Source organism: Pangasianodon hypophthalmus, chromosome 12 (genome assembly GCF_027358585.1).
Source record: "Pangasianodon hypophthalmus isolate fPanHyp1 chromosome 12, fPanHyp1.pri, whole genome shotgun sequence".
Lineage (NCBI taxonomy): Eukaryota > Metazoa > Chordata > Actinopteri > Siluriformes > Pangasiidae > Pangasianodon > Pangasianodon hypophthalmus.
The window spans coordinates 18,808,596-18,828,866 of record NC_069721.1 but is presented as its reverse complement, the minus strand read 5'-3'; the positions used below and the strand labels follow the sequence as shown (position 1 = coordinate 18,828,866).

At 40.9% G+C, this 20,271-nt stretch overlaps 1 protein-coding gene across 15 annotated transcripts in view; it reads right to left on the bottom strand.

The window, feature by feature from the left end:
• The window catches only part of ebf3a (EBF transcription factor 3a), a 95,191-nt gene that overhangs the window by 19,195 nt on the left and 55,725 nt on the right, over nt 1–20,271 (bottom strand). For 6 of the 15 annotated variants that reach the window (XM_026915562.3, XM_026915570.3, XM_053238423.1 and 3 more), the window contains exons 7-10: nt 17,959–18,040; nt 14,315–14,459; nt 8,030–8,163; nt 6,553–6,679 (exon numbers count right to left, since the gene is read on the bottom strand). In XM_026915562.3, coding sequence (XP_026771363.1) covers nt 6,553–6,679; nt 8,030–8,163; nt 14,315–14,459; nt 17,959–18,040 — 488 coding nt within the window. The remainder of the gene's footprint in view (nt 1–6,552; nt 6,680–8,029; nt 8,164–14,314; nt 14,460–17,958; nt 18,041–20,271) is intronic. The other 9 variants (XM_026915564.3, XM_026915566.3, XM_034309466.2 and 6 more) reach the window with 3 other exon arrangements.

Genomic DNA, 20,271 nt, shown 5'->3' with positions numbered 1-20,271 from the left:
CAAGCTGCTGGGTTTGTAGCAGAGCCTAAGTGAAAAAAACACAGATGTGAGAAGAAAATTTCTCCCAGAATTCAATGCTCAAGTTCTCTTCGACCTGGTGCTAACTTCATTTTATTGCCAGCTGTCTCCGAAGGAGCTCTTCCATCTCTAAGAAATTCAGATGCTCCGGAAATTAAAATTTCAAAGATCTTCAGAGGTGGGGGGAGGGTGGGAAAAAAATCAATGGTGACAGATCAATGCTCATAGAAATTTCATGAACTTTGAACCGATACAGGCATGATGATTGGAGTGGGAATGGATGGAAGGCTGGAGAAGACTCCTAGCACTCGGACAGAGACAGAAAGCCACTCTTCTCCAGACCATTGTGCCCGTTCATATTTTATTCCACTGACACAAATTACATTTCAAGTCTATCTCTATAACAAGGAGGGTTAAAAAATAAAAAGACCCCCACCCCCCCTTTTGACCAATGTCCACTCTGCTCTTCTATCTTCTTTCTTACACAGATGTTTGTAACCCTTTGACTTTTGACTAACACCAACAGAAACATGCCTTATGCCTTAACAACCCAACTATGCTAAATGAAATCAGACTTAGATAATCTCATGTACAAATTAATACAGTGGGAAAAAAAAAGATCAATACGGTGACAGGGTGCAAAAAAAAAAAAAAAATCAATAGGTCCGTTAAATTATTGCTGCATTTTTTTCCTCCTCATCCGAGATGAGTTAAGTTTGCTCTGGCTGTCAATATGTTGTAGCTTTTAGCATTAATCTATAAATAAAAACTATGCAGGAAAAGGACCATGCCCAGGTCTGGATAGTTGAGGAGTGTAGAAGGGAGAAGAGGATGGGAGGAGAAAAGTGTGCGTCATCCATCAGAAAATGCGCCGGTCACTGGAGCACAACTAATGTGCGTGACTTAGTAAGGGCGAATCTATTTAAAGCAGGCAGAAACAGGAAAAATTGCAATGGCCAAAAGAGGAACCAGTATATTTATATTTAATTATATCTAAATAGCGTTTTTTTGTTTTTGTTTTTTTTTTACTCTTTAATGAGAGAATGTTAAGTCACTGCTTGCATCAGGAACTGTGTAGTCCCAAAGATAACAGAATTCTGCTTTCAATTGGTTTAAGTAATTTTGTGGTGACTGCAATAAACAGGGGAAAAATAGCCCAAATGAACCCCATTTCCAAAGATCTGTTGCAGATTGCGACCTTCTGGCTTGTGGACCCTGAGAATAAAGTGGAGGTGACATTTTGCTGGCTTCTTTTTTAAGCGGACGAAGGGGTGTGACGAAGATGGCTCTGATTACATAATCACCCTGCTTCTGATTACTACTGTATGTTTCTCTATGTGTGTGTGTGTGTGTGTGTGAGAGAGAGAGAGAGAGAGAAGAGAGAGAGAAGATCTAGAGCAGCTCTATCTGATCCAGTTTGAGGGTGGAGAGAGGTTGATGCACTGATAGTCTCTTCTAAATCACCCGCTGATCTACCAGTGATACGGCGTTTCATGTGGCACTGTTTAAAGAGTTTATTTACTGCCAGGATCCCATCTTTCTGCCTTCACCTCCTGCCGTGTGTATCATTCGTGTCTGAGAAGTGATGCCATCAGGACCCCTATCAGATAATGTCCAAGAACAACTTAAAGACAGGAGGCTCTCCAGCAGAGCTGAAGTTAGACAGTGTTCTAAATGGTCATGTCTGGGTTTAATAGCTTTTAAATTTCAGTAATTAGTCTAATAAAGGGACTGGGTTTGGTGCCAGGGTTTGTGTGTTTCTGTATGTTTGCATGTGCCAGGTCAATTGGAGTGTGTGGCAGTGTTGCAGAGTGAAGTGGCGAGACGACCCTTTTGTCCTCTTTGGAGGATGATGAATGACTGTCTCCTTCTCGGCACGTTTTGTCAGTTTTGGCGCAGCCGAGTCAATACCTTCACCTTGACGAGGAAACTTTGTGATTTATCAGGGCCACTGGCCAATGAGCAGGCCAGAAGAGCCAGACCCTCTGAGATACAGAGAGTGGCCTTTGGTCAAAGTCTTCTCGAATGGAATCGCGAGAAGGTGTATGATAGACAAATGGCTCTTGTTAGAAGCAGCCAAAAAAATGAAGGGGGAGTTAGAGAGGGAAGGAGAGTGAGAAAAAAAATGCTTGACTTGAACTAATAACAAAAAGGGGCCGTGGCGGTCACTGCGGGTCCAAAGATGAAGCACCCTGTCACGCAGCAGGTTGGGAAATTAGCAAATAATGTTCCTTGGCCCTGATAAATGGGTGACAGCTCTCCTTCGCCAATCATTTTTTAACATTTTGATGCATGTCTACAATCCCATCGGAGGAAAGGAAAAGTTTACCGGCCCTCAATTTCCGTGTGATAAATGGTGGCCGGTAAATGTACGATTTCTGTATGAGGTATAGTTCATTTTAAGCAATTCTGGTAAATGGGTGTCACTGATTAGGACAAATAGTCCAGAGGGGTGAGAGCTCCAGTGGTACATCTCTCTCTCACACCTCCTTTCTCTCAGCTCCAGTAGAGCGTTGAGGCCAGGCTCTCACAGTGACCATGCAATACCTAAATAGAAAGCAATAGCTTTGATGCAATTAGAGTCCAATGCTGAGCTATATTTATGATGGCTGTCATTGTTCTAAATGATTTGCCAGGGTGCTCACGAGCCCTTCTTCCATCTCACCTACCAGCCAACCTATTTCTTCTTTTCTCTTGGATGAGTGGGAGAGAGCAAGGTGTGTGTCTTAACATTAAAAGCAAAGGTTTGTATGTGTAATCCCATACATACAGAGGCTACTTGCTGTTTAAATGAACACTGTTTACCTTTTAAATCCTTTACATGGTTAAGAAAGGTAAAAAATAGGACAGTCTGTCAAATCCAATAGAGGAGCTTAAAGGGAACATCTGGACGAGGCTTTAGAATTGCATGATCAGCTTGTGAAGCTTCTTCGAATGGCTGCTATTGGCAGGAGGACAAACATGTCTGTCCCTCTTTGATTTTTTTTTAAACCTTCCTGACAGGCTGTTCAGCACTAGACCTGTTCAATGGATAACTGATACAGGTCTCAGATGCCACCAAAGTGGCCTTGCGCTAACAAAAAAACATGCAACAAACAAGGTGAAGCAGGTAAGAAAATCACAGTACATGAAGATATTTAAAGAATACAAAGGTATAAGCTGAAGAAGAGCGAGAAGCAGCAAAGCCAATAAACTCCTGGACCCTAGAGTTGTAAATAACCTCACACACATACACACACACACACACACACACACAGACACACACACCATGACTCACTCCAAAGCAAACACAAACTCTTGCACGTACATATACTGGCTCTGCATCCGTAGATGATGGGTATTAAATGACACTCTGTTTTAGGCGAGGGACTCACAGCTCATAAAGTGCTTACACACTCTCCGTGTTTGTGTGACCTTACGGTCTGCTCCGATGTCATATCCTGGTTTTATTGTGCTCTGCCTGGCCTGCCACACTTTGAGCATCCAGCGGGTATCATTTCACTGCTGACCCTAACACTCTGCTTGAAGTGTCGGAGAGAAAACGAGAGGAAGAGACAGACAAGGAATGTGTGAGGACATGGCCTGCCTTTTAAAGCCAGACTGGAGTCATTTGCTTAAGGAAGGTTGACCTCTCAGACAGGTGGCTTGCGCTGCCATGATGGAGAAGAATTATCGACTCTTAAAGTAGTGCGCTGTTTCTGGTGACCCAGCGTAAATCTAAGTGAGTGTGAAGGACCTTTATGAATCGAAATTAACACTGCTATCTACGGATGGGCTGATGTAACACCGAGTATCGGATTTGACATATCTTCCGAGATACTCCACTGTCAAACATTTCCTTAAAGGAATACTCTAAGGATTTTTCAACCTAATCTCTATCTAACACACTTGTAGAGTATGGACAGCATGTTTCTATGTACTAAGAAAGAACAGAAAACATTTGTGCTCTAATTGTATCACTTATAATGGAAGCAAGTGTTTAAAAAAACAGCTTTAGTATGATCTCTGTCTCATCAGTAGTGGGAATTTAGATTATTATATCAGAAATGGAAAAATCTTTTGACCAAAAAATGGTACTGGGTTCTATACTTGGTATAATGTATTAAAGCCATAAGAGCTCTGTGTGTGTGTGTGTGTGTGTGTGTGTGTGAGAGTGTGTTTCCTGAACAAGCTATATTTGGGGAAAAAAAGTGGGCCTCCCCGAATAATGAATGGCAGTCACCATCCATTGCATGCAGCCATAAAGCACTTGAGAACTGTTTATGTTCATTTTCTCTAATTCCTCTAGAATAGCCAGCCATTATTCCACTTAGACCTGCAAACACACTATGTATGTAAACACACACACATGCACGCCACACACACACAACACTTTTGCAAAAGCTTCTACTAGGACCACCTTGGATTCTCTGTTCAAAGCAGCCATTTATGAACTAATTATAAGAACAGGTCATTTGTTCTGATCAATAACTCTCCTCACTCAGAAAGGTTTAAGGAGAAACAAGTACATACACAGAGAGAGGGAGCAAGAGAGAGAGATGTGAATGATGAATTAAACAAAGAGATGAAGGCAAACTCTGTACCTTGGAGCATTTATTAAAGTAACAACCATAATTACGGTAATTATAAACTGCTTTTTTTGTTAATGTGCTGATAATAATTAATTAACAAATGCAGCTATGATGGTGAAATGTTACTCATTCTGAACTGGTGACTATGTTGCATAAGGAAGTGAAATATATCCTTACTTTACTCTGTGGCTTTATCTGGAATATCTCGGTAATCTTTGTCTTAAAAATAACAGTGACATGGTTCAGGCATGGAGAGTGTGACTTCCCACTTTTATTCACGTACATAAATACCAAAGTTTTCAAAATGTCTTTCTGTTATTTTATATTCCTACTGAGTGGCATAAGGCCAGATTTTAGTATATACAATAATATAGCCAACTTGTTTATATGATGTGATTATTATATGCTTATTATACAGTTATTACATAAGGACTAAAATCTGATAAGGCATGTTATAGGAAAATAATCAACATCATGGTGGTGTGATATGATTCCATATGGACTTGAGTCATTGTTAGCACCCTGAAGTGTTTTATTTCATTTATACCACAGCATGGTTAATTTATGATGCTACACTTTAAACCATTAACAGTTATAGTTATTTACTGTTGTGGAAAGTCCAGAAGTCCACAATTTAGTCTTATCTTATCTTATCTTATCTTATCTTATCTTATCTTATCTTATCTGACCAATTAGAATTGATAATTCAACAACACTGTGGTATATATTTTTGTAATCTATCATTAGTGTATGTATATATTTATATAGATATATTATATTAAGCTTTAAAAGAAATGGTAGTTGGAAACTGACATAATGAGAAGAAATGTCTGAATTTGACTTTGATTCTTGTCACCATTTCGGGCTCTAAGTATTAGCACATGGGCCTAAGTGAAAGGCTCAGGAAGTTTGTCAGGTCTGTAGAGCAGACATTAGTGTCAGAGCTCATATAACAGGCCTAGTATTAGGCAGCTCCCCCATCTAGAGTTTCATTATCTCAAAGGCTTGTTGGCCTGTGGTCTGGCCCTGCTCAGGGGGGTTAAACGGCCCAGACTGGGGCAGGAAAGGGGAACAGCTGCCCCTGAAGGAACCCGGTGTCCCACGAACCAACTCCCCCCAACCCCCACTACACACTCTCTCTCTCTCTCATACATACAAACACACACACAGAAACACACATACAATCGAGCTCTAATTCCTGATGATTATCTCATTGTCCCGCTCGGTCTGGGATCTGATACTGAGCTTCCAGGTCAAGTATGGAGTGACCACATCACCTCCGCTATCAGCCACACTAAGCAGAGATTAGCTAGACCTTACACACTCTCTCTGTCACACACACACACACACACACACACACACACACACACACACACACACTCAGACTGATTCAGGAGTACAAACACAATCTTACACACACCCTGACCTTGCTTGCTCTGTATATGAGACAAACAAGCACATACACACACACAAACACACATACACACACACACTCACAGTGCTGGTAACGTGTGCATTAGAGGTGGGTGTATTTACGCTCAGAGGAAAGGAGAGAGGACGTGTTGTAATGGTTTGAGATTAACAGGAGCTGGCAGCTGCCCCCTTCACCACTCCAACAGAGAAAGGATAAGGTTACAGACAGGAAAAAAATGGAGAGAGGGAAAGAGAGAGAAAGAAAGAGGAAGAAGGATATATAGTGAGCAAGCCCAGCTCATTTTCACACAATTTTTCCGCTCTCAACATTGCAGCAGGGTAGCAAGAGCCAGAAAAGGATAGAGAAATAGACAAGATGGGAGAAGAGTGAGAACAACAAGAGAGCATGATTGAGATGGAAAACATGGACAGATAGAGAGAAAGAGAAAGAAATAGATGTCAGCTTACAATATTTCCCCAGGAGTAAGGGAAGAAAGAGTAGGAAGAAGGAAAGAAGCATAAGGATGAAAGTACATCCTTTCACACTCACCAGTGTAGACGAATCGTCCTGGCGCTCCTTTGCAGAACTGCTTGGACTTGTAGGACAGGGTGACCTCCACGACCCCGGGGATGTGTCTGGGGGGAGTCTGCACTCGGATAGCATGGGGCGTTATCAACTGTCAAGGAACAGCGGGCACAAACTGTTAGCACTGTGCCAACCTTCCATCACATGCTCTGCTATCTCATGCTAACCATGTTAGCTACCAAACCCAATTACAACTTGGATGCTAAATTAGTCTGTCAGCTTTCCGCTTCCCACCGTATCCAGAGAATGGAGCGTGGGTTGGGCCAAGTTCAGGAAAAACCACAAGTCTTGGAGCTGCCTCTCATTCTCTTTTTTTTTCCCTTGTAGATTTTTACCCCTAATTGCTTGATTATTTTGCAAGAGCTTGCCGCTCAGTGCAAAATGCAGTCAAAGCCCTAGTGGATACGGCGCTGCTTAGCATGCTTGGTTGATCTGATTCCTTATCTCTTCATGTGATTAAATTGGGGAAAAAAATATTAAAAAATAAATAAATAAACACTGATTGGCTTTCTGAGGGGCCTCGCTAAGAAATATGTGTGAGGAGACAACTTCATCAGCATTCATTTAAAGAAGCACTACCCTGTATCCTGAAGCTTGTAGCGACTTTAAGCTGATTAGTGTCTAATCTACAGCACTGCGTTGTTGTTGTTTAGCATTAATCTCACATGAACGTGTAAATAAACAAAAATCACAACAATTATCATCCTGTCCACTTCAGATCGGAAGCCCAGAATTGTATAGTAAACATGTTAATATGTAAAGCCACGTTAGTAATGGTCATTTTCATTTAATTAATACGCACACGAGTGATTAGACATTACTTTGTTTTTTTCTTGCACACATTAAGAAAATGAGTTTGTCGTGAATTGTCAAATTTCATTACAAGTTGCACTGTAATTACCCAGAATTTTTAGTATTCAAATGCATTTAAATATTAATGAGCTTAACATTATACTGGAACAAAAAGAACAAATATAAGCAGTACTACACTATACATTTGAACTTTACAGAAGATTAAAATCATGTTGCTTTCCTCAGCAACAGCTATCACAAAGACACAATATAGTTTTACAATAGGTAAATGGCAATGTTTCATATTCATTTGTTTAAAATACATAAATCTAGCTAGATTTTAAAATTCTTGAGATGACCTGTGATGTACATGACAAACTGATATGTAAAAATTTTCAATAAAATATGACCCATGACCTTGTGTTAGACTTATGTGAAATGAATAAAAGTATATCCATGTTTTTAAAGCTTTCAAATGAGGTATTTTTAGCTCTGAATATGAAAATATTATAAACATTTGAATATTATTTGAACAGTGAAATTCATTCTACTCTCTGTCAACGCTTTTTGTTCACGTGACTGCTTCTTCTACACATTCAAGCTTTCCGATGTACAACGACACTACAAAACCAAATCCTTCAGTCCTCACCTCACTCCATACGAGCATGGTGCCGAACACGACCTGCAGGCCGTCGAAGAAGTTGTCGCCGATGAGGATGACCGTGGCTCCGCCGGTGGTCCAGCCTTCACTGGGGCTAATGGCCTTTATGCACGGGGTAGCTGCTTATGACAGGACAGAAAACATTCCGCTCAGGACCATGCTTTATCACACACAACCGCATCCATACACACATACACACACTCACCAAAATACAGAACACACACTGACTCCCTCACTAAGGAGCAATTAAACTCAAAAGCAGGCAAAGCATGAATGATTTGGGCCACGCGGCAACAAAAGGGCACGGCCATACATCAGGCTGCTCTCGTTTTTTTAAAGCAGCTATTAGGAGGCATGCACGGAGGGAGAGAAGAAAGAGTATGGCTGTTAATAATGATTAAATCCAGTCTACATGTACTACAGTGTATCCTTCACCCTGATCTGACAAGGCAGCGATAATAGATGCAGTGGTTTGTTCAATTTTTTCCACACAATGCAAGTTTAACTTCAGATCAGACCTTATAACCTTTCCTCTATCATTTACTGATATGATGTTATGGTATGCCATGTTACTCCTGTGACCATATCTTTATCATTACGGTATAGTTGGACATATCACGCTATGCTTCCTGAGTGTTCAGGGCTTTGTGCAAGTATATACTTCAACTGAATTGCATGCTTTAAACGCTTCTTCCTCACTGGCTGAGGAATAGATGAGGCTTGGTCCTGTTCATGTTATGTCCTAAATACTAGAATCATACTGTATCCAGAGCTCTTATCCTCTGCTTTCTGTGTCTCATCACTTTCTGTTTCTTGTTCATTTTTTTTTTCTCCACTAGTTATTATAGAGGTGTGAGAGGGACACAATGGCCTCATGTTCTCATGCTCTGTGTTCTCAGCAGCCTGGTTAATAATGCACAGGAGACACTCAACCTTCCTGTAAAAAGAATTTCAGCGGCAAATCATCACGGGATCTCCTCAATGACATCATCCAGCACGTCTCATTCTCTCTGACTTCATCATTTAATATATATCTTATTATTAGACCATATAGGAAGTTAATATTTGGAAATCAAAATATCATTTATTGGTGTGTTACCTATTTGTTACATGTTGTTAAAAGTGCTTATTAGATAGCAGAGAAAGAAGAGTGAAATAACCTCATGTGACATTTATGCTTGTTAATGATTTTATATCAAATTTGCAACCTTCTGAATCCAAAAGGAAAGAAGAGGAAACTGTGTCTATATTTTACAATTTGTTTACAAGATAAAGAATTTTAAAATGAAAGGTATTCCACAGCTCACAGGATATAAAAGACGATCGGAGACAGTTACAAAGTCAAGTGATGGGCTATTATATATATATATATATATATATATATATATATATATATATATATATATATATATATATATATATATATATATATATATATATATAGTTTTACTATTAATATATCAAAATGAGCATAAAATAACATGTTTAACCCTGTCTGGCACAGGTGATAATAATAATAATAATAATAATAATTATTATTATTATTATTATTATTATTATTATTATTATTATTATTATATGAGCCTTGCATGTGAACTGTAAGGCCAGGTTCAAGTCCCCATCTCCTTCTGTGTGTGTGTGTGTGTGTGTGTCTATGGGCTGTACAGCCAGGCCTAGTTAATCACCATTAGGTATTGTTGTGTTGAACAGGCCAGACAAGGCACCTCTCTTTGTTTGCCTTAATGTTGGACTAGTGGAGGTTGTATTTGCTCATTCCTCTCACATCTCCCAGAGCAGCAGAGGCTCCATGCTCTCTCTCTCTCTCTCTCTCTCACACACACACACACACACACACACAGAGGGAGCTTGCCCTTAACTAAAGCTGTTGACTTCATGCTAATAAGTTCATACAAATTTTCATTTCTAAGGCTTGCGAGTGACATTTGCTTTTCTTAATTGCAGGCAGAGTGCTTGAAAGCAGATCAAGTCTCCGAAGACAGACACGGCTCCTCAAAGGGACTGACCTTCATCAACACTTCCAATTATAGCGAATCATTCACTAAAAATTACAGTAAACAAATTTACTTTGTGTAGGTGAGCAGACGGGAGGGACAGAGGAGGGGCCTGCATCTGTGTGTGCATGCGTATATGTGTATGTGTGTGTCTGTATGTGTGTGTGTGTGTGTGTCTGTATGTGTGTGTGTGAGATGTAAAAGTAGACCCACATGAGGGGACGGAGAGCAGCTGCAGTAAGAGACCACCGCACGTTGCCTTGGAATTTGCAATGACTCCCCCCATCATGCAGAAAAAGAGATTGCAAGTCGCCTTCCCTTCTGCTGTGCGACATTTGCATACACTTTCAATACAAGGTAGTGGGGGAACATGTGTTCAATGGGAGGCGTGGCAAAGCGAATTACACAGTGATCTAACTCTATACATGCACAATGTGTGCGAGCAGATGATGGAAAATGGAGAGAGCAGACACAGAGGTAGTAGGCTTCAGAAGCCAAGTTCAACATACTTCCAGGAAGAGGATGAGAGAAATAAATATTTGTCCATGAGAGCACTTTTTTGCAAGGATCGTAGTGTTTTTTTTTTCTTTTTTTTTTTTTTTTTTTTTTTTTTTAACAAGGGCTCATTTTTTAGCAGGGTTTGGAGCATTGCCACATTGTCAAACACACTGGCTTGTGTGTTTTTTAAATGAGTACAGTGGAGGGTTTCCTTAAATGTGTGGGAAGTGTGTTTGAAGAATACAGTATTTCTATGAAAGGGTGTATTCACATGTGTGGCAGCTGTCACCTGAAATAATCCTTACTGCCTGAACTCTGGGAATTCTCTTACTCCTATGCAATTCATGCAGACTTTATGAATGACTTTATGGCGTATGATTAAATCTTTTTTTCTAATCCTTTTATTTTTCTTAACTATATCGCAACTATGAAGTCATTATAGTAATGTAATTATTTATTTTGCACCAATGAACAAATCAGATATTCTGTTCTATTAATAACTAGATGATGCCACATCTTTGTGTGCCCTTGCTCTGTCTTTCTCACCCCTACTGCTAGAAAACCTGGACACACCACAGTTTACACTCAACTATCTCACACTTGTCGAAAATCTATCCTGGACATTGGAAGAAAGGTGACGAGTGTGTCTGAAGCGAAGCTACTTCAACTGCGTGTGTGTCCTGGCCTCCTGCCGTCTTCCCGTGTGTATTGTTTTCCTGGTGTGAAGCTCTAATCAGAGGCGCACTCTCTTCCATGGCAACATGGCCACTGCCGCCGCCGTGTTTGTCACCTTCCTCCTTCTCCCCCAATACACTCGAACAGGTCCGCTCTTGCCTGATGCTGCCTCCCTTTGTTGAGCCGACGGCCAAACGTGCCGCAATAGTGCTGGGGATGGCCAGATGGCAGGCTGATCCAGGCACTGATGGGATTAGAGCTCGTACCTCGTGTGTGTGTGTGTGTGTGTGTGTGTGTGTTGCCCATCTGGCCCCCTTTAACAGGCTACAGCCCTGCAGACGCGATCCGCTTGTCTTTATTGCATAAACCTAACAACATTACCGCCACTTGGTATGCAAATCGAGCTGGAACTGCAGGCCTTCAATGCACACGCAGAGAGAGAGAGAGAGTGAGAGAAAGAGAAACAGAGGAAGAAAGAAAGCTGTCTTTCTTTCATATCGTCTTCTGTCTCTCTCTGTCTCCTTCACTTAGCTTCGCAACCTTTGCAAACATGCAAATAGTAAATCTGAGATTATCTGCTTTTATTGAGTGCCTCTTTAAAAACTCTGCATCTTGTGTGTGTGTGCGTGTGTGAGTGTGTGTGCGTGTGTGTGCGTGTGCGCGCTGCTGCACGCAGCAGGTGTAGTATTTTCCTGTCTGATTATGTGCATATGGAGTTGTGTCTCTATGTGTGTCTTGCAAATGGCTTAGTTTGTTGTTTCTGATCATGTGCATATGGCGCTGTGTGTTTGATGCAGGCTAATACAAAAAAGACCTCCACGTGCGAGGATGTGAGGTGCACTTACGTTCCTCATGGCCCAGGTTGCATGAAGAGGCGTGTTAGAGTGTGTGGGGGGGAGGGAGAAGCGCAGTCCGCAGTCCACTGGGGGCAGCAGCAAGGGGAATTACTTTTAGTTGAAGATCAGAAGCCAGAGTAAATTCACTGTCCGGGAACATTAGCCCTTATTAGATGATTAGATAAGAGCGTTAGGGGAAGACGAGACTGTCTCTGATACACAGCAGCACCTCTCTCACTCTGTCTGTCTCTCTATCTCTTTCTCTCTCTCTTGCGTTTTACCGCTCGGAGCACTTATCACTTCCAAGAATGTGTTTCTAATCTCAAATACCCCAGTCTCTCTCGCTCTCTCTCTCTGTTATAGCTTTCAACTGAAGTGTGGATATGGATGGGATTATGGTTCACAACTGTACACATCCCGTACACATGTGCTTGCATGCGTCCGTCTCGTTTTTACACATGCACACACTTATGTGCACATGGTAGAAAAGACTAAATCTGGCTGTTATCACCTTCTTCCCTGTCAACAATGGCTTCTGCATAGTCTTAACACACGTGTCTTTTACTTAATTTTTTTTTCCTGTGAAAAAGTTCACGTAAATGAAGCTCATATAATAATAATTCTGGAAAATTAGCAGGAGTGATTATGGCAGGAGGGCTGAAACTGAGGTTGAATGACAGTCATAAGTCCAGGGTTGGATCTCTTCCTTCCCTTTGCGCTAACTGTTCCCAGTTCGCTCTTAAAGCCCCTTATTAGGAGGCTAGTGGCAATATCAGCTCGGCCTAAATTTGACGTCTGGGCCGACTGAAATCCCAGGTAGCTAAGTGGTGTGAAAGAAACAGTGTATCTGGGGGTGTGGGGGTGTGGGGGTGTGTGTAGTGAGCGAGAGGAGGACACCGTTTAAAACCATCAGGATTCTTTTTTTTTTTTTTTAAGACTTCTTAAAACATCCCGGTTGCTCATAGAAGAGCTGACGGGATTGCGGAAGAAAAAAATAAGACAAGTATGAAACCGAGTCTGAGTTGTAACTCACAGTGAGTTAAACTTGATCACTTGTTTTTTAAATTAAGGTGATATTGCTTCTACCAAATACTGAATTTGCTGAAACACATTAATCATAGACTAAAAAAAAGACATTAAATGAATAAAGGCAGTGAAATGGAGTTAAGAAAGCTCTACAAATAGGGCTTTGAAGATGAGTAGCACCAACATTGTACAAGCTGGGCCTCTCTCTATCTCTCTCTCTCTTTTTTTCTCTCTGTCTCTCTTTCCCCAGGGATCGAACGAGACAAGGGGAGAGGCTTCAACCTTCTTAATTGCTCTCCTAATTAAAGGCGGTTGCTAAGCAAAACACACCTACCATCAAATGGGCACAGAAGAGAGACAAACAACACGTCATGGGGGCCAAACGGCTCCAGTGCTCAGGGCACTCGCGCGTAATTAAGCTATTTTCATTTTGTCCCTGTCATTAATAAACGAACAAATAAAAGTCCAAAAAAAAAAAGAAAACAAATAATTTAGTGAGCTTTGCCTTGCAAGAGAAAGGGGGTTGCTATATAACCACTAATTAGCATATGGCCTCATATATATGACTGGATGTGGTGTACATCAGCTGATATGAGATAATTAATACAGAAAATACAAAGGTTATGGTTTTAAAGCAGTGAGACCAAAAAGGATATGTTGTTTGGATGGCTTCTTGGCACAAAGCTATTTGACCTTACAATAAATAGCAGAAAGTGTTGGCAATATGAGATTTAATTTATGCTCTGGACACTTGAGTTATCTGTGTTTGTAGTTCCATACTCTCAAATGCTGGATAAATCAGTGAGATGTTATTTCTGACAGAGTTAAAAAGTTCAGGTTTTAGAGCATGATTCTTTTGTCACCCTTAACTTAGACGTGGCCCAACATCATTCATGAAAATTAATAATTATAATAATAATAATAATAATAATAATAATAATAATAAAGATGGAGGAAGCAGGTAGCAACGTAAGAGAATGAAAACTAACCCATGTGTTCTACAAGTGTAAGCGTGTATGAAAGAAGGAAAAAAAGGCTTACTAAAAGCTAAACTAGTCCTCATTCACCTCTACACTACACTCTAAGAAGCTCGGAAAAGAGAAAAGAGAGGATGGAAATGTGCCTAAACAGGAAGGAAGGAGGAAGAAGGAAAGAAAGGAAGAGAAAGAAGAGGAAAAAAGTGGGAGAAGTGCTGCAAATAATAAGTTCATGTAAAATGTGCCTACCATTCTCCAGATAAGGAGGGGCCGTACCTTCAGAGGGGTCAAGGCGACGAGCCCGTCGGCCATGTTTGGAATTGTTGTGGACGAACATGTTGTCCGAAACGGCCAACACATGACCGTCCACGTTAACCGTCGTCGATATAACGACCTGGGGAGAGAAGAAAGTGGATGGATGATCGTTATTAGCTTGCATGTATTTGTGTGTACGAGGAGGTTATGTGATACTGGATGCTGTGGATATTTTTTTTTTTCCTGAGATTCTTCTTTTAGTAGTGTTTCTTATTTGGGAACATTTGCCCTTTCCCTATGCCATATGAGCTTTTTTAAATTCTGAAAATCAAGCGAGTTTTTAACATCTTCCACACAATAACCAATAACCACAGGTGAGTGGTATAAGGTAGCTATTGTTTATTTGCCTACAGAGTAGCAGGAATCAAGAGGAGGGGTGACATGGGGACCTTCCTTAGTTTACTGCCACAGAGTTCACCTTATTAAGAAAATAAATTACACTCTACTAATCAGCAAGCAGCTGCTTTCATGGGTTTCTCAAATAAACACCCGAGTCAGCAGCTACCAAGCTTGAGGGACCAAGGATCAGATTTTAGAAGAAGATGATGATTATTAATGACCTTTTTTTTCCAGAAAAAGGTGTGCGCTTCTCAAATATGCGACATATGAGTTTCACACGGCGTGTGGTTCATAAACATCGCTCAGTGTCATTATGCGCCCATGGGACGCATTTGTCATTTAATATTTCATTATTCTTCTCAAAAATGGAGTGCCTCCTCACGGTGTTACAGGCACTTAATTAAATTAAACAATATTTAACATTTTATATTTCCAGAGCCGACTGCAGCAGGTCTATATGTCAAAAAGAGGTTTCAATGCAGCCAAGCTATATAAAGAAGATTCAATTTCTCACTTGATAGCTACAATTAACCTTTGTGTGGATAAGAGCAGTTTTGCCTTCTATAAAAAGGATACACTTAGGCAAGTGCATTTGAGTGTTCTTTATATAAAGAACCCCTTCTGAAAAGGTCTGTCAAATACCTGTCACTCAAACACAGGGTTTTTTTGTGTTTGCGGTGGTGTGTGTGTTTGGGATCTTTGACAAACCTCCAATTAGGCATTAATCTGCCACTTGCGTGAACACAGACAGGAGAAGAGGCTCTCGTTTGCTCTTTCAGGCGTTAACAGTCTCTCAAACGTTGCCTGTGGCCCTTACAGCACTAATGCTACCCATCTGCATTGATCTATTGATATATTGATTAGTTGTTTTCCCTCATTAGTGGCAGTGTGAGTCAGTGCAGAGATAAATGAGACTGGTGGGGGGCTCTTGAAAGAAAAAAAAAAAAGAAAAAGAAAAAAGGAAACTCTTCAGTGAATTAGCAAGGTCGCTATTCTGTTTTTTATCTGTTTGGCTCACAGTCGTGGCTTCAACAGGGGCACTTGATCTGACGAAGGGGAGCGTTTAGCATTTGAATAGAGACAAGAAGGCGAAAAGGGGGAGAGATAGAGAGAGAAAGCTGGAAATCAGCATCAGAATAAACATCAGAGCAGCTTTACATCCCCCCTCTCTCTCTGGCTCTGTATCTCTACAAGGATGATGGATAGGCCGTGCTCTGGCCCCCACCTGCCCGAGTGAGGGATGAGGAAAAGAGGAGCAAGACAGGAACAGAGAGAAGCACCAGAAGCACGACCCTGACACAGGATCTTTTTCGGGTGGAACATGTGTGAAATTTATTCTAGAGATGGCATTTAGTTTAACATGGAGCGGTCAGGATAAGAGACAGCCACCTTGCTTGTGAAGACAGTCGAATCGGTGCTAGGAAAAAAGGGGAAGACCAAACTGTACTGAATGGCGGCGCATTTAGGATGAAGATTGTGGACCATATAGAAAAAGTATCATCTCAGGTACATTCAGGTCAAAAAATTATTATCATATAAGGCCGAGATAAAGGTTCTGGTTATAAATGGCTTCATCATCTTCCTATAGAAGAAGTGACCCAAATAACTGAGTGCTTCTCAGAATGCAATACTAGAGAGAATGTACAAAATGTGGGACAGTCTTCTAAGATGTTCTTGCAGGTCAGAAGATCATCATTATGGTTCCCTTTGCTCCTTCCTCTCTTTTGCTGAGGCAGCAGCAGGAAGGGAAAACTGCACTGAGGGCCCTGGTGCCCTGTTAAGACCAGTTAAACCTTCAGGGAGGAGAGGAGATTAGAAAGACAGAGAGAGAGGGAGAACGAGAGAGTCAGGTGGGCCATCAGCAGTGACGGATGTTTCTTTTAGTCACCACAGAGTCAGAAAGGACACTTCCTCTCACTCTGACTCTGACCTTCTGCTCTGGACACATGGATCAATATCATCTGCGGCCCTCGTCCAGTCGGCCTGCAGTGCATGAAAAATGAAAAACTCCACTGCCGCTGCCTGTTCCAGGGATCCTGTCTGTCATGTTATACATCTTTATAACACGGCTGAGGATATAAGCTCACACATTTCATCATTAGAGCCTCAATGTTAACCTGAAGCAGAGCGCAGAAATGTAGAGTACTCTTATCTAAGGAAAAGTAATCTGATATTTGTTTGAAATTATTATATTGTAGCATTATGTCAGGATAAGAGACAGGCATCATGATCTCTATATAAATCTACATCCAGATGTCTGTAAAGCAATGACTATTGTTAAAAGCGCTATAAAAATGAACAGTTTGTGTACTTTCTATAAACTGTGATTTATTCAAACATAAAGGTGATTTGAAGTGGTTTGAATTTCATATGATAAATAATAAAAACGAAAACATGGCTAACTTTGCGCCTAATCTTAATTATAGAATCTTTAGAGCTTTTCAAATTCAAACTAATTGTCTAAAATTCTAAGCACACACGTGTGTGTGTGTGGATGTGTGTGGGTGGGTGTGTGTGTGTGTGTACGCATATGTTGCACATCTTACACATCATGTGTGCAATCATCGTACTGTAAAACTGCTTTAATCCCAGTTGTGCACATTTTATTCCTGTAGAATCCCACATACACCTCATATTGTTTTCATGTATATGACAACACGTTTCATTTAAATTGGAAGGTCACTTTATTTCCAAACTGCTTTGGTTAGTGCTGTCAGCTGTTCTAGTTTTTGGGAGTTTGAGATGCGTTCACTAGCCTTTTTTTTTTGTTAGAAAAGAAAGAAAAAAAATGCTGGGAGTCTATCAATGCAACTTTCAGCTGCGTCCTGTCTATTTGAAGAACCCTCTACTGCCTTCCTTTGAATCGTAAAATATTTCATAGAATTGATAGATATGTCTTGGAAATACCTTTTCTATATGATTTTAAATAAAGGTGTTACAATATCTGTGTGGTGGTGATTTGTAAGGTGTGAGTGTATTATGAAGCAGGATGTTACAGCAGGTGAACGGTTTGTATGTTCAATAGCAGAAGGGCTGAATCATCATGTCCCGAGAGAGGAACTCTCCCACGCCATCTCTGGTTCCACATCCCTCCTATCCACCTGCTTTACAATACCTGCTGTATAGACTGCAGGAGCCTATTTTTATTTCAGAGTGGCCTTTGTCGATGTGTGTGTGTGTGCGTGTGTGTGTGTGTGTGAGAGAGAGAGAGAGAGAGAGAGAGAGAGGAAAAGAATTACCTGGAACCTGCGCATGTCTCGTGGGTTGCCTGCATTCTTCAGGCAGTTCTGATTGCACTTGAGGAAGAATTTCAAAAAGAATCTGTAAAAAAAAAACAGAGACAGAAAAGAAATCCACATAAGACAATCAATCCAGCTCCGAACATACTCAGCCGAGGGTGGATCAATAATACGGAAAATAGATATGGACTTCCCAGCAGAGGCGAAAATTCCACAAGTTGTAAACCTAGCAGTTGTAAATTGTAAACAGCCCAAACACTTAACACACACAGTTTCAGACACACACACACACACACACCCATGCACAGAGCAAGCTTAACAGTAATGATCGCGAGTGTTTTGTTCGGAAACCCTCCCAGCGGATGTCTCACAGAAACTGTCTGTCTGTCCGTCTGATGCATACAAATCCCACAATTCCCATTAGAACCCATCTGTCCACACTCGCACTAGGTAGGCAGATATTCTGCACCCCCTCCCTCCCCCCCTCTCCTCTCCATCCTGTAATTAAAGGGAGGCAAACGAGTGCACCTGAGCCCCTCTCATCATCAGGAGACGTTTGAGCACTTAACAAGGTGAGAGCGGCCCACGAAAAACTTCCACCTCGCACTGACAATTAGAGCGAAGCCCATGCACCAGACCAGCAGCGCCCAGCAATTACAGTGCAAATTACAGCCAACCTAATCTGCTCCGCAAATGTCATGTGTGTGTAAGATTCGAGGTGGATCCCCTCTGGCACCAACATACACACACACATGCACATACACACACTCTCACACAGCAACACACCTGCACCTAAGCTAGTGCATCTGTATGAATGGCTAAGTGTTGAACAAGTGGCTCTCAACTTCTTCCCACTTTGCGGATGTATTTTTCTCAAGTCTTGTCACTAAGACTCTTTAAGAGCTTCCACAGACGTGAAAGAAGAAGAAGAAGAAGAAGAGAGAAAGAGAGAAGAGAGGGATTATGAAGAAGACCCTCTCACTGGCCGCAAGCACTTGTGCACAGGTTCATCTCAGATGACGTATAAATAATGCTTCGTTCAGCAGGAATATCCAACCTGGATGTCTTACATATGGATGTCCATGTGCACAAATATTTGCCTCCGTCCCCCCTCTCAGGTTAGCCTTAAACCAGAGCGGTGCCATGCATGGCCAATGTCATGCATTGCTGATTGCGTTGCCGTGTAGAGTTAACACATGTACAACACGGTACTGGGCAAACACGCGAGAGTCAGGGGGCACACACCAGACGAGCTCTCCACGGCTAGGGCCATAAATCACAATGTGAAATGATCCCTGTAACCCTGAACACCTCTCCTCATCCCAGCCTCATCTGTTTACATTCTAGCTCTCCGCCCTGACAGTGTGCGCAAGATAGATAAATGGAGATAAAGATGGAGAGAGGACAGAAAAGTGAGTTTTTTAAAAAGAAAAAAAAAATGAAAAGGCGGCCTTGGATGGTGCCAGAAAATCATTGTAGGCCATCATCAATGAAACATAAATGCCATAACGGCATCCACAGTTTGGGAGGAAGTGGTCATAGTGCTGTCTGGAAGGCTGTAAAAATCTCCACTCTTATGATGGCAACTTCAGCTTTAATTGTGTGGTGTGTGCAGGGCAGCGCTCGCAGGCCAGTGTGTTCGGACGTGTCGCTCGGAGGATGAGTGTTATGGGCTGTAATTCTCAGACCCCAGTACTTATTTCCCCATAGGGTCGTAATGTTTCCACAGCAGGTATCAGGCCATATCTCGGCTGAAACATGGCCCTCATTCACTTGCTCTCTGTGCTAGACGACAAACAAACAGCCTGACTCACACACACACATCCGCACACATACAGCTTCACAAAGTTCTCAGATGTAACAGCAGAAGGAAGAATAACTTGGAGAAAAATCTACACAAAAAAGAACAACTGTCATATAATATATATATATATATATATATATATATATATATATATATTATATGACAGTTGTATATATATATATATATATATATATATATATATATATATATATATATATATATATATATATATACACATATATATATATATATATATATATATATATATATATATATATATATATATATATATATATTATATGACAGTTATATATATACATATATATATAAAGATCCCGAGGCAGTTCATAAACACTTCATACACATTCACAATCGCTGTCAAAATATCCTAAATACTGACATTTATGTTTGCTGTTGAACCGAGTTTATTGTTTGTTAATGGCTTATATCACATTATACTAAAATCCTGTAATAAGCAAATAATACAATTTTTAAAAAAAAGCTTTATT